At 38.2% G+C, this 16,831-nt stretch overlaps 1 protein-coding gene across 2 annotated transcripts; it reads left to right on the forward strand.

Annotated features, from left to right (window-relative positions):
• The first annotated feature begins 326 nt into the window (after window positions 1-326).
• On the forward strand, window positions 327-15,687 carry LOC142180624 (uncharacterized). 2 transcript variants are annotated; one of them, XM_075252684.1, is made up of 5 exons: window positions 327-457; window positions 605-667; window positions 1,592-1,652; window positions 2,251-3,710; window positions 15,416-15,687. In XM_075252684.1, exons 4-5 carry the CDS (start codon window positions 2,504-2,506, stop codon window positions 15,445-15,447), a joined length of 1,239 nt encoding a protein of 412 aa, XP_075108785.1. In that variant the 5' UTR covers window positions 327-457; window positions 605-667; window positions 1,592-1,652; window positions 2,251-2,503; the 3' UTR covers window positions 15,448-15,687. The 2 variants fall into 2 exon arrangements, with proteins under 2 accessions (XP_075108785.1, XP_075108786.1); XM_075252685.1 differs by lacking the exon at window positions 605-667 and having other exon boundaries at window positions 367-457.
• Window positions 15,688-16,831: the final 1,144 nt, after the last annotated feature.

Here is a 16,831-nt window from a genome sequence, read left to right on the forward strand (position 1 = left end):
TGAAGAATGAGAGAATATGAGAATTGAGAGATGAGTGAAAAAATGTGTAACACTCCTCAAATTTATAATAGTTTCAAGATACACTATTATAGAATTAAATTATTATTATTATTATTATTTTTCTTGTTAATAGTGAATATATATATATATACACACACACTCATAAATAATTGGATATACAATTAGGAAAATATTATTATTTATTAAAGGTGGGTATCATTAATTATTAGTTACAAAAAAGAAAAAGAAAAAAGGGCCTAAAAATAAAAACCATAAAATGGGCACTTAAAGACAAAGGCTCTTGAAGCCTTAACCAAAAAACTTCCATCGTGAAAAGCAGAAAGCAGAGGCCACGAAAAAAAAAACAGAACACTAAGTTCTGTTCGCTCACGAAACCGAGCACGCAGGCAACGAAAAATACTAAGGTTCTTCACAACTCACTTATTCTTGAACTCAGGTATGTAAAATCCCTTATTTTCAATTACCCTACAGTAGTAATAGGTAAGAATTGAATAGCTAAATCCCTTCTTCCTCTATATCATCAATAAATTTCATAATTAGGTGTAGTACTTTAAAAATGATCAAAATACACCGGTTGTTGTAGAATCGATTGTTTGACTGGTGTCAATTGGACTGAGGTCTACGTATTGGCTCAAGGAGTTTTTAGGTGAGTTGATATAACCCTTTACTAAAGTGGTTTAACTCACAAAAGCACGCATACAAGGTGTTTGATGAATTGCTTAAAAGAGTTTATCTTTATTTAATTAGAGCGAGTGAGTACCCATTAATGTAGAATTTGTTCTAGCAAAAGTTTAGATGATCTATTACGCTATATGTGCTTAAATTTTCAGATTTTTGCGTTGTTCTTATATGCTATTTTCATGTTGAAAATTATGAAGAAGAGAATCTTTGAAAATATTTTTATATGTTTATTTTATTCTTATGCCATGCTTTACATTTAAGGACACCAATATGAGCATGTACATAATGTTCTATAAAGAAAAGATTTAGACTTGAAAAGTCACAAGAAGAAGTTTTAGAAAGAAAAGATTTTTGGGGAGTATCCTTTATTCTGAGAAGGGGTCATCATCCAGGCCGAGGGTCCTGACCAAGGCGTTGACTTCCTGAAACTACTTGTGCCAAAGTAGGGAGCATACGAGCCGAGGGTCTCGTTGCTGAGAATTTACTTAGCCATGCTAAGGTATGATACATAAGCGCTGAGAACCATGAAGCGAGTGGCACCTCGTGGATTGGGCCTATTCGATCAGGTTGGGATCGAACCCGTGCCGATCACATGGTGACTTAGACAGAATTAAGTCAGGATAGTTGGAACTCCCAAATTATAAAGTGAAGTATTTTTTTTAAAGAAAGAAAAAGGAAAAGAATTTTTTTTAGAATATTCATAAATTGCTATTATGCAATTATTTTAGAATTATTCTTATAAGCTTTATGTTTTACATGCATTTAGAACCTTTGCTTGTAACGTATATGTTATTAAAGTTTCTCCCCCTGTAGTTGAGACTCACTGAGTACAGTGGATGGTACTGACGTTCTCTTTGGGGAACCTACGTTGGTCTGCGGTACAACGTAGGAACTGGATTTGCAGGCGAGCAGGTTACGAGTTAGGATTTCCTTCCCTTCCAATGATATTGGTGAGCTCCGCTTTTGTTCGTGGAGTATTCTTAGAGTCATTTTCATTTAGCTATTTCTTTGTTTATTTAGAGACCTGGCTAGGAAATCTCATGTCCTGAGCAGTGCGTCAGTTTATCAGTAGAGGCTTCATAGACATAGTCAATGGGTTAAGATTTAGATGTTTTTTTATTATAATAACTTAGCATAAATTTGGTAGTTAGTACGTATAAAGTTTTGGAGTTGATTTATTTAAATATTTACATTAATCAAAAGTATTTGGTTGGAGTATTAACTTGTTGCATATAAAGTTTGAAGTTATAATAGATTTGATCAGCAGAGATGATTCGCTCGGTCAGGTTTAGTGATCGAGTGCCGGTCCCGGCTTGTTTAGAAAATGGGTCATGACAAACTTGGTATCAGAGCCTCAGGTTTATGGAGTCCTAGGGGTCTATGAAGCCGTGTTAGTAGAGTCTTGTTTATGTGTATGAAGCGCGCCATACTTATAAACAGGAGGCTACAAGCATTTAGGAAAAATCTTTTTTTTTCATACTTTAGATCGTGCAGTAGAGCCTACCTCTAAGAAATTATCTAATGTATTCTTTTCTCCAAAACTCGCAGAAATGGCTCGTACTCGCAACTCTGACACCGACACTCCGGATGCTGCTCAAGAAACTATTGCTACTATTGTGGCTCAAGGCATAACTAAAAAGGCTCGAACTCAGAAAAGGAAGGGTAAATCCACAAGGGGGTTCAAGTACCCCAGGTTGAACATGAAGAAGGGGTGGAGCATGATGAGCAAGTACCTCAAGATCCAACGCCAACCCCAACAGCAGCTCCGACTCAAACAACTATATCCTCAGAGGTGGGTCAGATGTTCAATGCAGTCAACAGTGCTATGGAGATGTTTAAGGCCTTTATGGCTAACCAGAACGAGAAAAGAGATAAGATTCCACCTCAAACAAATAGGCAGAACAATTCTGAGCCCTCAAGAGTGAATGAATTTCAGAAGTTGAGTCCTCAAGTGTTCCATGGTTCTATAGTTGATGAAGATCCAATGTTATGGATGAAGGGTGTTAAGAAAGCCCTCCGAGTGATGAAAGTATTTGATGACAAAGCTGTGGAGCTGGCTGCTTACCAACTTAGAGATGTGGCTGGCGCTTGGTTTGAGATGTGGGAAAAAGAGAGAGATGAAGATGATGGTCCACCTACTTGGGAAGAATTTGAAGAGGCCTTCATGGCTAACTTTATCCCAGAAGAGGATATAGCAGCTAAGGCTACAGAGTTTGAACAGCTCACGCAAGGGAATAAAAGTATGCAAGAGTACTACATGGAATTCATAAGGTTAAATAACCATGCTCCTCACATGGTTAAGACAGAAAAAGCAAAGACTCGCAGGTTTGTTGGCGGTTTGGCTTACCACATTAAGGATACGACATCAGCTGCAGCGGTAGGAATGACAGCTTTCTCATCTGTTGTGGGGTTTGCCAAGCACTTAGAAAAATACAGACAACAAAGGAGAGAAGAGAAAGAGCATAACAAGAAATCCCGGACAACGAGCAGGTTTAATGGTACATCCAGCGGAGGCGGAAGGAATTCCTCTAATAAGGAGTCATTAGCACCAGCTCAGTTCAGTCATCAGTCAGATGGTGGGTCTTCCTTCAGACGTACTCAGAGTAATGGAAATCAGTCTCGCCAGAATCAGAATTTTAGGACATCATCCTCACATAGCCAGAGTCATGCTGAGCAACATTCACACCAGCAAAGTATTTGTGGAACATGTAAGCGGCAACATTCAGGTCAGTGCAAGCTCGGGTTTCATGGTTGCTACCATTGTGGAGACATTGGTCATATAAAGGCCAACTGCCCAAAGTTGCAACGTAAGTTCAGTGGTGGATCAACTCGTCCTTCTAGTTCCTCAGCTACTGCAGTTGCACCACCTCAGGCTCGTGGTTCTCATAATCAGTCCGGGCATGGAGCAGGCAGAGGTGCAGACCGAGTTACTCAGGGAGGGGGACAACCCCGTTTATTTGCTACACTTGATCGTCAGAGTGCAGAGGCATCTGCAGAAGTTATTACAGGTATACTTTTAGTCTGCTCACATAATGCTTATGCCATAATGGATCCAGGTTCAACATTTTCATATGTGACTCCATACTTTGCAATTAACCTCGGACTAGAACCTGAACAACTTAGTGAGCCATTCCTAGTATCTACTCCAGTTGGCGAGTCAGTGAAAGTCACCAGAGTCTATAGAGGCTGTATAGTTTCAGTCCAAGGTCGCAACACCAAAGCTGATATCATAGAGTTAGAAATGGTGGATTTTGATGTGATCATGGGTATGGATTGGTTGTCTTCCTGCTATGCCATGTTAGATTGTCATGCCAAGATAGTCAGGTTCCAATTTCCAAATGAAGAAGTTTTAGAGTGGAAGGGTAGTTCAGCATCGCTTGTAGGTGAGTTAGAGTTCATGGTTGGTGATAAGGTATTTTTGATAGTTTCACCAATGAAAGGAGTTATGAGGTTTGGTAAGAAAGGGAAACTTAGCCCTAGATTTATCGGACCTTATGAAATTCTAGAAAAGAAAGGAAACGTGGCTTATAAGCTAGCGCTACCCATTGAGTTGTCCTCTATTCATCCTATCTTTCATGTGTCTATGCTTAGAAAGTACATTCATGATGAGTCGCATATAATACCTGCTGATACTATAGAAATTAAAGAAGGCTTGATTTATGAAGAGGTACCTATAGAAATTCTCGATAGGCAAGTAAGAAAGTTGAGAACAAAAGATTTAGCATCGGTAAAAGTTTTGTGGAGTAATCATGATTCAAAACAGGCTACATGGGAGGTCGAGAAAGATATGAGAAAGAAATATCCATATTTATTTGAGGAAAAAGGTATGTGAACCTAAGTTCGGTGTTACATTTATATTCCATTTATTAAATACAAGTTAGCAAGTGTTTATGTCCTTCCTAGATTATATTTAGTTGTTGTAGTGATTTAGTTTACGCTAGAGTATATTTAATTCATTAAAGTGATTTACTTTTGCTAAAGTGTTGTGCTTCAGATAATTGTTAGTTATTGTGGTACCTCCTTGCCGGAGTGTGAGTAATTAATTTATGGGTTGTGTATGGTGCCTATGAATGGCCTGTTATGGTATATTTGGTTGTTGTTGGTGTAGTTGTGGTATTTGTGACAGAGATATTTTTTTGGATAGTCCAATTTACAAGGGAAACTCTACCGAAATTTTTGAAAATTTAGGGAGCTAGCCAAAAACGTTAAGTCCCTTGGAAAAGTGAGTAGTGCTAAGAAAATTTAAGAGGTTCAAGGACCTAAGAAATGATTGTTAGCTTAAGAATAAGGGCCTAGCAACATTCGAGGACGAATGTTTTTAAGGAGGGAAGATTGTAACACTCCTCAAATTTATAATAGTTTCAAGATACACTAATTATAGAATTAAATTATTATTATTATTATTATTTTTATTATTCTTGTTAATAGTGAATATATATATATATACACACAAACACACTCATAAATAATTGGATATACAATTAGGAAAATATTATTATTTATTAAAGGTGGATATCATTAATTATTAGTTACAAAAAAGAAAAAGGGAAAAGGGCCTAAAAAAAACCCATAAAATGGGCACTTAAAGACAAAGGCTCTTGAAGCCTTAACCAAAAAACTTCCATCTTGAAAAGCAGAAAGCAGAGGCCACGAAAAAAAAACAGAACACTAAGTTCTGTTCGCTCACGAAACCGAGCACGCAGGCAACGAAAAATACTAGGGTTCTTCACAACTCACTTATTCTTCAACTCAGGTATGTAAAATCCCTTATTGTCAATTACCCTACAGTAGTAATAGGTAAGAATTGAATAGCTAAATCTCTTCTTCCTCTATATCATTAATAAATTACATAATTAGGTGTAGTACTTTAAAATTGATCAAAATAAACCGGTTGTTGTAGAATCGATTGTTTGACTGGTGTCAATTGGACTGGAGTCTACGTATTGGCTCAAGGAGTTTTGAGGTGAGTTGATATAACCCTTTACTAAAGTGGTTTAACTCACAAAAGCACGCATTCAAGGTGTTTGATGAATTGCTTAAAAGAGTTTATCTTTATTTAATTAGAGCGAGTGAGTACCCATTAATGTAGAATTTGTTCTAGCAAAAGTTTAGATGATCTATTACGCTATATGTGCTTAAATTTTCAGGTTTTTGTGTTGTTCTTATATGCTATTTTCATGTTGAAAATTATGAAGAAGAGAATCTTTGAAAATATTTTTATATGTTTATTTCATTCTTATGCCATGCTTTACATTTAAGGACACCAATATGAGCATGTACATAATGTTCTATAAAGAAAAGATTTTAGACTTGAAAAGTCACAAGAAGAAGTTTTAGAAAGAAAAGATTTTGGGGAGTATCCTTTATTCTGAGAAGGGGTCATCATCCAGGCCGAGGGTCCTGACCAAGGCGTTGACTTCCTGAAACTACTTGTGCCAAAGTAGGGAGCATACGACCCGAGGTTCTCGTTGCTGAGAATTTACTTAGCCATGCTAAGGTATGATACATAAGCGCTGAGAACCATGAAGCGAGTGGCACCTCGTGGATTGGGCCTATTCGATCAGGTTGGGATCGAACCCGTGCCGATCACATGGTGACTTAGACAGAATTAAGTCAGGATAGTTGGAACTCCCAAATTATAAAGTGAAGTATTTTTTTTAAAGAAAGAAAAAGGAAAAGAATTTTTTTTAGAATATTCATAAATTGCTATTATGCAATTATTTTAGAATTATTCTTATAAGCTTTATGTTTTACATGCATTTAGAACCTTTGCTTGTAACGTATATGTTATTAAAGTTTCTCCCCCTGTTGTTGAGACTCACTGAGTACAGTGGATGGTACTGACGTTCTCTTTGGGGAACCTACGTTGGTCTGCGGTACAACGTAGGAACTGGATTTGCAGGCGAGCAGGTTACGAGTTAGGATTTCCTTCCCTTCCAATGATATTGGTGAGCTCCGCTTTTGTTCGTGGAGTATTCTTAGAGTCATTTTCATTTAGCTATTTCTTTGTTTATTTAGAGACCTGGCCAGGAAATCTCATGTCCTGAGCAGTGCGTCAGTTTATCAGTAGAGGCTTCATAGACATAGTCAATGGGTTAAGATTTAGATGTTTTTTTATTATAATAACTTAGCATAAATTTGGTAGTTAGTACGTATAAAGTTTTGGAGTTGATTTATTTAAATATTTACATTAATCAAAAGTATTTGGTTGGAGTATTAACTTGTTGCATATAAAGTTTGAAGTTATAATAGATTTGATCAGCAGAGATGGTTCGCTCGATCAGGTTTAGTGATCTAGTGCCGGTCCTGGCTTGTTTAGAAAATGGGTCGTGACAAACTTGGTATCAGAGCCTCAGGTTTATGGAGTCCTAGGGGTCTATGAAGCCGTGTTAGTAGAGTCTTGTTTATGTGTATGAAGTGCGCCATACTTATAAACAGGAGGCTACAAGCATTTAGGAAAAATATTTTTTTTTCATACTTTAGATCGTGTAGTAGAGCCCACTTCTAAGAAATTATCTAATGCATTCTTTTCTCCAAAACTCGCAGAAATGGTTCGTACTCGCAACTCTGACACCGACACTCCGGATGCTGCTCAAGAAACTATTGCTACTATTGTGGCTCAAGGCATAACTAAAAAGGCTCGAACTCAGAAAAGGAAGGGTAAATCCACAAGGGGGTTCAAGTACCCCAGGTTGAACATGAAGAAGGGGTGGAGCATGATGAGCAAGTACCTCAGGATCCAACGCCAACCCCAATAGCAGCTCCGACCCAAACAATTATATCCCCAAAGGTGGGTCAGATGTTCAATGCAGTCAACAGTGCTATGGAGATGTTTAAGGCCTTTATGGCTAACCAGAACGAGAAAAGAGATAAGATTCCACCTCAAACAAATAGGCAGAACAATTCTGAGCCCTCAAGAGTGAATGAATTTCTGAAGTTGAGTCCTCAAGTGTTCCATGGTTCTATAGTTGATGAAGATCCAATGTTATGGATGGAGGGTTTTAAGAAAGCCCTCCGAGTGATGAAAGTATTTGATGACAAAGCTGTGGAGCTGGCTGCTTACCAGCTTAGAGATGTGGCTGGCGCTTGGTTTGAGATGTGGGAAAAAGAGAGAGATGAAGATGATGGTCCACCTACTTGGGAAGAATTTGAAGAGGCCTTTATGGCTAACTTTATCTCAGAAGAGGATATAGCAGCTAAGACTACAGAGTTTGAACAGCTCACGCAAGGGAATAAAAGTATGCAAGAGTACTACATGGAATTCATAAGGTTAGCTAAGCATGCTCCTCACATGGTTAAGACAGAAAAAGCAAAGATTCGTAGGTTTGTTGGCGGTTTGGCTTACCATATTAAGGATACGACATCAGCTGCAGCGGTAGGAATGACATCTTTCTCATCTGTTGTGGGGTTCGCCAAGCACTTAGAAAAATACAGACAACAAAGGAGAGAAGAGAAAGAGCATAACAAGAAATCCCCGACAACGGGCAAGTTTAATGGTACATCCAGCGGAGGCGGAAGGAATTCCTCTAATAAGGAGTCATTAGCACCAGCTCAGTTCAGTCATCAGTCAGGTGGTGGGTCTTCCTTCAGACGTACTCAGAGTAATGGAAATCAGTCTCGCCAGAATTAGAATTTTAGGACATCATCCTCACATAGCCAGAGTCATGCTGAGCAACATTCACACCAGCAAAGTATTTGTGGAACATGTAAGCGGCAACATTTAGGTCAGTGCAAGCTCGGGTTTCATGGTTGCTACCATTGTGGAGACATTGGTCATATAAAGGCCAACTGCCCAAAGTTGCAACGTAAGTTCAGTGGTGGATCAACTCGTCCTTCTAGTTCCTCAGCTACTGCAGTTGCACCACCTCAGGCTCGTGGTTCTCATAATCAGTCCGGGCATGGAGCAGGCAGAGGTGCAGACCGAGTTACTCAGGGAGGGGGACAACCCCGTTTATTTGCTACACTTGATCGTCAGAGTGCAGAGGCATCTGCAGAAGTTATTACAGGTATACTTTTAGTCTGCTCACATAATGCTTATGCCATAATGTTTCCAGGTTCAACATTTTCATATGTGACTCCATACTTTGCAATTAGCCTCGGACTATAACCTGAACAACTTAGTGAGCCATTCCTAGTATCTACTCCAGTTGGCGAGTCAGTGAAAGTCACCAGAGTCTATAGAGGCTGTATAGTTTCAGTCCAAGGTCGCAACACCAAAGCTGATCTCATAGAGTTAGAAATGGTGGATTTTGATGTGATCATGGGTATGTATTGGTTGTCTTCCTGCTATGTCATATTAGATTGTCATGCCAAGATAGTCAGGTTCCAATTTCCAAATGAAGAAGTTTTAGAGTGGAAGGATAGTTCAGCATCGCTTGTAGGTAAGTTTATTTCTTATCTTAAGGCACAACGAATGATCGGTAAGGGGTGTCTCGCCTATTTGGCTCACATTATTAATCCAGAATCAGAACCGCCAGCTCTTCAGTCAGTGCCAATTGTTAGAGAATTTCCAGAAGTTTTCCCAGATGACCTTCCCGGACTTCCTCCCGAAAGAATCATAGACTTCGGTATTGATCTCATGCCAGGCACTCAGCCCATATCTATACCTCCCTATAGGATGGCTCCAGTAGAACTTAATGAGTTGAGAGAACAGTTGAAAGACCTTCTTGACAAGGGCTTCATCAGGCCGAGTGTTTCACCGTGGGGTGCCCCGATCCTGTTTGCCAAAAAGAAAGATGGGTCTCTCAGAATGTGTGTCGACTATCGGCAGTTGAATACAGTTACCATTAAGAACAAGTACCCACTGCCAAGAATTGATGATTTATTTGATCAACTTCAGGGTGCAAAGTACTTTTCAAAAATAGACTTGAGGTCGGGATACCATCAATTGAGAATCAGAAAGGAGGACATATCTAAAACAGCCTTTAGAACTCGCTACGGGCACTATGAATTTCTAGTAATGTCCTTCGGGTTGACAAATGCTCCAGCTGCATTCATGGACCTCATGAACAGAGTTTTCAAGCCATTCCTGGATACCTTTATTATCGTGTTTATAGACGATATTTTGGTATACTCTAAGAGCAAGGAAGAACATGCAGAACACCTTAGAATAGCCTTGCAGACCTTGAAGGAGAATGAGCTTTATGCCAAGTTTTCAAAATGTGAGTTCTGGTTGCAGTCAGTAGCATTCTTAGGCCACGTGGTATCTAGTGAAGGAATAAAAGTAGACCCTCAGAAGACAGAAGCAGTCAAGAACTGGCTCAGGCCGACAACGCCAACCGAAATTAGGAGTTTCTTGGGGTTAGCTGGCTACTATAGAAGGTTTGTAGAGGGGTTTTCCTCACTTGCAGCTCCATTAACTAAGTTGACTCAGAAAGCAGTTAAGTTCCAATGGTCAGACGCTTGTGAGCAGAGTTTTCAAGAGTTAAAGAAGAGGTTGACCACTGCACCTGTGCTAACCTTGCCAACAGGTTCGGGTGGGTTCACAGTGTATTGTGATGCCTCCAGAGTGGGCCTTGGTTGTGTTCTTATGCAAAATGGAAAAGTTATTGCTTATGCTTCCAGGCAGTTAAAGAATCATGAAAAGAACTACCCCACACACGACTTGGAGCTTGCAGCAGTGGTGTTTGCATTAAAAATATGGCGACACTACCTTTATGGTGAGCATTCTAAAGTGTTTACAGATCACAAAAGCCTCCAGTACATTTTTAAGCAAAAAGAACTAAATTTGAGACAGAGAAGGTGGCTCGAGCTATTGAAGGATTATGACATCAATATCCTTTATCACCCGGGCAAAGCTAATGTGGTAGCAGATGCACTTAGTAGGAAGTCAATGGGTGTCTTGGCCCATCTTGCAGTACAAAGGCGATCTTTGGGTCGAGAAATTCAAAAACTAGCAAATGATGGAATTAGATTGGATAAGACCGAAGAAGGAGACATAACTGCTTATGCCTTAGCGCAATCCTCCCTTGTTGCGCATGTTAAGGCGAAGCAAGACGAAGATCCGTACTTAGTAAAATTAAAAGAAGGAGTCAGAAGCAAAGAAATCACTCCTTTCACTCTAGGAAGTGACGGAGTTTTGAAGTTGAATGATCGGTTATGTGTGCCTGATTTAGATGGTCTTAGGAAGGCCATAATGGAGGAAGCTCACAGTTCGAGGTACTCTATACACCCAGGTGCTACCAAAATGCATCTAGATTTGAAAGAATTGTATTGGTGGAAAGGCATGAAGAAACAAGTAGCAGATCATGTGGCTAAATGTTTAAATTGTCAGCAAGTCAAAGCCGAGCATCAGAGGCCTGGTGGCCTAGCTCAAGATATAGAGATACCACAGTGGAAGTGGGAGATGATTAATATGGATTTCGTAGTAGGTCTACCTCGCACATACCGTAACCATGATTCAATTTGTGTTATTGTAGACCGACTGACAAAGTCCGCGCATTTCCTACCAGTAAAGACGACAGACTCCGCAGAGCAGTATGCGCAGTTGTACATAAAAGAAATAGTCCGATTGCATGGTACTCCAGTTTCAATCATATCTGACAGAGGCCCTCAATTCACGGCAAATTTTTGGCAGACATTTCAGAAAAGATTAGGTACCAAGGTCAATTTAAGTACTGCTTTTCATCCACAAACCGATGGCCAGGCAGAAAGGACCATTCAGACTCTCGAAGATATGATGCGCGTGTGTGTTATAGATTTTGGAGGTAATTGGGATGATCACTTGCCACTTATAGAATTTGCTTATAATAACAGCTACCAAGCCAGCATTGGTATGGCTCCGTATGAAGCATTGTATGAGCGGAGATGTAGGTCTCCGGTGGGTTGGTTTGAACCAGCAGAGGTGCCGTTGATTGGTCCAGAGTTTGTTTGTGAGGCCTTGGAGAAAGTTCAGCTAATTAGAGAAAGACTTAAAGCGGCTCAGAGTCATCAAAAGTCTTATTCTGACAAGAGGCATCATGAGTTAGAGTTCATGGTTGGTGATAAGGTGTTTTTGAAAGTTTCACCAATGAAAGGAGTTATGAGGTTTGGTAAGAAAGGGAAACTTAGCCCTAGATTTATCGGACCTTATGAAATTCTAGAAAAGAAAGGAAACGTGGCTTATAAGCTAGCGCTACCCATTGAGTTGTCCTCTATTCATCCTGTCTTTCATGTGTCTATGCTTAGAAAGTACATTCATGATGAGTCGCATATAATACCTGCTGATACTATAGAAATTAAAGAAGGCTTTATTTATGAAGAGGTACCTATAGAAATTCTCGATAGGCAAGTAAGAAAGTTGAGAACAAAAGATTTAGCATCGGTAAAAGTTTTGTGTAGTAATCATGATTCAAAACAGGCTACATGGGAGGTCGAGAAAAATATGAGAAAGAAATATCCATATTTATTTGAGGAAAAAGGTATGTGAACCTAAGTTCGGTGTTACATTTATATTCCATTTATTAAATACAAGTTAGCAAGTGTTTATGTCCTTCCTAGATTATATTTAGTTGTTGTAGTGATTTAGTTTACGCTAGAGTATATTTAATTCATTAAAGTGATTTACTTTTGCTAAAGTGTTGTGCTTCAGATAATTGTTAGTTATTGTGGTACCTCCTTGCCGGAGTGTGAGTAATTAATTTATGGGTTGTGTATGGTGCCTATGAATGGCCTGTTATGGTATATTTGGTTGTTGTTGGTGTAGTTGTGGTATTTGTGACAGAGATATTTTTTTGGATAGTCCAATTTACAAGGGAATCTCTACCGAAATTTTTGAAAATTTAGGGAGCTAGCCAAAAACGTTAAGTCCCTTGGAAAAGTGAGTAGTGCTAAGAAAATTTAAGAGGTTCAAGGACCTAAGAAATGATTGTTAGCTTAAGAATAAGGGCCTAGCAACATTCGAGGACGAATGTTTTTAAGGAGGGAAGATTGTAACACTCCTCAAATTTATAATAGTTTCAAGATACACTAATTATAGAATTAAATTATTATTATTATTATTATTTTTCTTGTTAATAGTGAATATATATATATATACACACAAACACACTCATAAATAATTGGATATACAATTAGGAAAATATTATTATTTATTAAAAGTGGATATCATTAATTATTAGTTACAAAAAAGAAAAAGGGAAAAGGGCCTAAAAAAACCCATAAAATGGGCACTTAAAGACAAAGGCTCTTGAAGCCTTAACCAAAAAACTTCCATCTTGAAAAGCAGAAAGCAGAGGCCACGAAAAAAAAATAGAACACTAAGTTCTGTTCGCTCACGAAACCGAGCACGCAGGCAACGAAAAATACTAGGGTTCTTCACAACTCACTTATTCTTGAACTCAGGTATGTAAAATCCCTTATTGTCAATTACCCTACAGTAGTAATAGGTAATAATTGAATAGCTAAGTCCCTTCTTCCTCTATATCATCAATAAATTTCATAATTAGGTGTAGTAATTTAAAATTGATCAAAATACACCGGTTGTTGTAGAATCGATTGTTTGACTGGTGTCAATTGGACTGGGGTCTACGTATTGGCTCAAGGAGTTTTGAGGTGAGTTGATATAACCCTTTACTAAAGTGGTTTAACTCACAAAAGCACGCATTCAAGGTGTTTGATGAATTGCTTAAAAGAGTTTATCTTTATTTAATTAGAGCGAGTGAGTACCCATTAATGTAGAATTTGTTCTAGCAAAAGTTTAGATGATCTATTACGCTATATGTGCTTAAATTTTCAGATTTTTGTGTTGTTCTTATATGCTATTTTCATGTTGAAAATTATGAAGAAGAGAATCTTTGAAAATATTTTTATATGTTTATTTCATTCTTATGCCATGCTTTACATTTAAGGACACCAATATGAGCATGTACATAATGTTCTATAAAGAAAATATTTAGACTTGAAAAGTCACAAGAAGAAGTTTTAGAAAGAAAAGATTTTTGGGGAGTATCCTTTATTCTGAGAAGGGGTCATCGTCCAGGCCGAGGGTCCTGACCAAGGCGTTGACTTCCTGAAACTACTTGTGCCAAAGTAGGGAGCATACGAGCCGAGGGTCTCGTTGCTGAGAATTTACTTAGCGATGCTAAGGTATGATACATAAGCGCTGAGAACCATGAAGCGAGTGGCACCTCATGGATTGGGCCTATTCGATCAGGTTGGGATCGAACCCGTGCCGATCACACGGTGACTTAGACAGAATTAAGTCAGGATAGTTGGAACTCCCAAAGTATAAAGTGAAGTATTTTTTTTAAAGAAAGAAAAAGGAAGATTTTTTTTTAGAATATTCATAAATTGCTATTATGCAATTATTTTAGAATTATTCTTATAAGCTTTATGTTTTACATGCATTTAGAACCTTTGCTTGTAACGTATATGTTATTAAAGTTTCTCCCCCTGTTGTTGAGACTCACTGAGTACAGTGGATGGTACTGACGTTCTCTTTTGGGAACCTACGTTGGTCTGCGGTACAACGTAGGAACTGGATTTGCAGGCGAGCAGGTTACGAGTTAGGATTTCCTTCCCTTCCAATGATATTGGTGAGCTCCGCTTTTGTTCGTGGAGTATTCTTAGAGTCATTTTCATTTAGCTATTTCTTTGTTTATTTAGAGACCTGACCAGGAAATCTCATGTCCGGAGCAGTGCGTCAGTTTATCAGTAGAGGCTTCATAGACATAGTCAATGGGTTAAGATTTAGATGTTTTTTTATTATAATAACTTAGCATAAATTTGGTAATTAGTACGTATAAAGTTTTGGAGTTGATTTATTTAAATATTTACATTAATCAAAAGTATTTGGTTGGAGTATTAACTTGTTGCATATAAAGTTTGAAGTTATAATAGATTTGATCAGCAGAGATGGTTCGCTCGGTCAGGTTTAGTGATCGAGTGCCGGTCCCGGCTTGTTTAGAAAATGGGTCGTGACAAAATGAGGAAGAGAGGGGGGGTATTTTGTAGATTTTGAAAGGGGGGTTAATTTAAAAAAAAAAACAAAATTGGGCTATTTGTGTAATTCACCCGTTGAGCAACGACCATTTTCTGAATGGACCATGCCAACGGTCAGATCTGGCCCAAATTTAAAAAAAAAGTTTTTAATTTTTTTTTTACCGTTAAACCGGGTCGGGCCGGGCCGGGCCGGTTAATCGGTTTACGAACATTGTTCACCTAACGGGTTGGACCGGTCCGGGTAATCGGTATTTTAAACGTAAACGGACCAACCCGCGCGTTCCCCCTAACCCAGCCCAACCCAACCCCCTTTAACCGGTCCGAGCCGGTTCCAGTTTTAACCGGTCTGGGCCAGTCTGGAACCGGGCTGACCCGGCCCGTTTAATACCCTTAGTGCTAAGTGATTGAGTGTGATGAGTGAGACTTGAGACGGTTATATTGAATACTCTGAGAGTGTGAGTACACGAGGCTTTCCTGGTGTTGCATCACATAAGATATGCGTACTGGCATGTAGATATAGAGATGTCATATTCCTCATATCATTCAGACTTGGCATATTCTATCAGTATTGAGCTTAACTGTTAAACCTGTAAACATGTCTATTTCTGTACTGGTACCTACAAATTATGAGTTTCTTTGAGATATTATTGTCATACCTTCTGTCAATTTCGGTACTGTTTAATATGTATTTGGATTGTATTGTTCGACTTCGTCATTGCTTTCAACCCAAATGTCAGACTTGTTATTTATTGAGTTGGTTGTACTCATGCTACACTCTGCACTTCGTGTACAGATTCGGATATTTTCGGGCACGGTGGTTGCTGATTTTTAGAGTTTCATCAGTCGAAGACTATCGAGGAAGCTGCCTTGGCGTCCGCAGACCTTGACTCTCCTCCTTTATCTTTTAATTTTGTTTATATTGTTCTACTTTCCTAGAGAGTGTTCCATTTGTCAGACCGTGTTATAATATAAATGTTCATGTACTCCGTGATACCCGAATCTTTTTGGAGAATTTTGTATTGAGTTACGGTGTTTTCATCTAGTTTTTATGATATTCTTACTTACTTAAACCTATTTCAGTACATTTTTAATTTAAGCTGTTGGTATGTGTGAGTTGTCGGCTTACCTAGTATCATGATAGGCGCCATCACATCACTTGTGAATTGGGGTCGTGACAATGTGTTGTCCTCTTCTAAATTTTGTGGGGTTGCTTTTTCTTTTTCTGCGATTCTCCTTCCAATACGTGTTTATTTTAATGTCTGCTTAATGATATTTTCTATTTATTCAACATTTATTTTTTAAATTACTTGTCCATATATATATATATATATATATATATATCACGCCAAAAGTGCTAAAGTCTTTGGTATTGCAGTGCTAAAGTCTTTGGTATTGCATTTTTATCTTTTGAAGTTAAACCAAAAAGAGTATTTATGTCCACACACAAATTCATAACGTAGACACATCAAATCTAGTGTAATACTACTTTATGTGTGTCATCTATGCATGCAGACGAGCACTCTTAAACTAATAATATAATTAACCAAGCTAAAGAATATCTATAATAAAAAAGATGACCTTAATAAATAAAACGAAAGCATATGGTGTAAAACAACGTAAGCGAAAGAGTCAAAATGGAACCACAGGTTTTGTAGTAGAATTGAAGGACATAGCAGCACTAGCAAAGATGTAATGGCAGGTAGGAATTAGGGGAGAGCAATGTACATGCGTGGAGCTGAATAGTCATGTCAATACATAACTTCATTTAATGTTCTTTCTTTTCTCTTCGAGATCATGTCTTGATGCTGCTGTTAGTACTGCTCACTGTATAGTTATGAAGCTTACACAAATATCCACTCTAGATATTATTATTTGAACGAATCTTTTCCCCTTTTAGTTTCGGGAAATTTTTCAAAAGAACATGTGAAAAATTTAAATTTTAACTAAATATGATTAAATGCCTTTATACTTTTATTGATTTATGCTAAAACTTGATATTGAAGCAAGAAGTAGACCTAAAATCACCGAATATGAAAGTCATCTCGGTAGATTTAATTAGAATATTTTGAAATCTACATTAACATAAACCTAGGAAAATAAAAAATAAGGAAAATTAAAGATTCTTGTAGATGATATCAACTAGAAGACTAAGACTTACAACAAGACTCTTATGGCTAGTGTATTTGATATATAACCACTAAATAAAGTA

This window comes from Nicotiana tabacum, chromosome 5 (assembly GCF_000715075.1).
Source record: "Nicotiana tabacum cultivar K326 chromosome 5, ASM71507v2, whole genome shotgun sequence".
NCBI lineage: Eukaryota > Viridiplantae > Streptophyta > Magnoliopsida > Solanales > Solanaceae > Nicotiana > Nicotiana tabacum.

What these genes read in the sequence shown, in the direction of transcription:
- LOC142180624 (XM_075252684.1), top strand. Translation starts at nt 2,504, where the DNA reads ATGTTCAATGCAGTCAACAGTGCTATGGAGATGTTTAAGGCCTTTATG. An exon ending in ATCTGCAGAAGTTATTACAG is followed by an intron (nt 3,711 to 15,415) that starts GTATACTTTTAG and finishes CTTCGTGTACAG; the next exon opens with ATTCGGATATTTTCGGGCAC.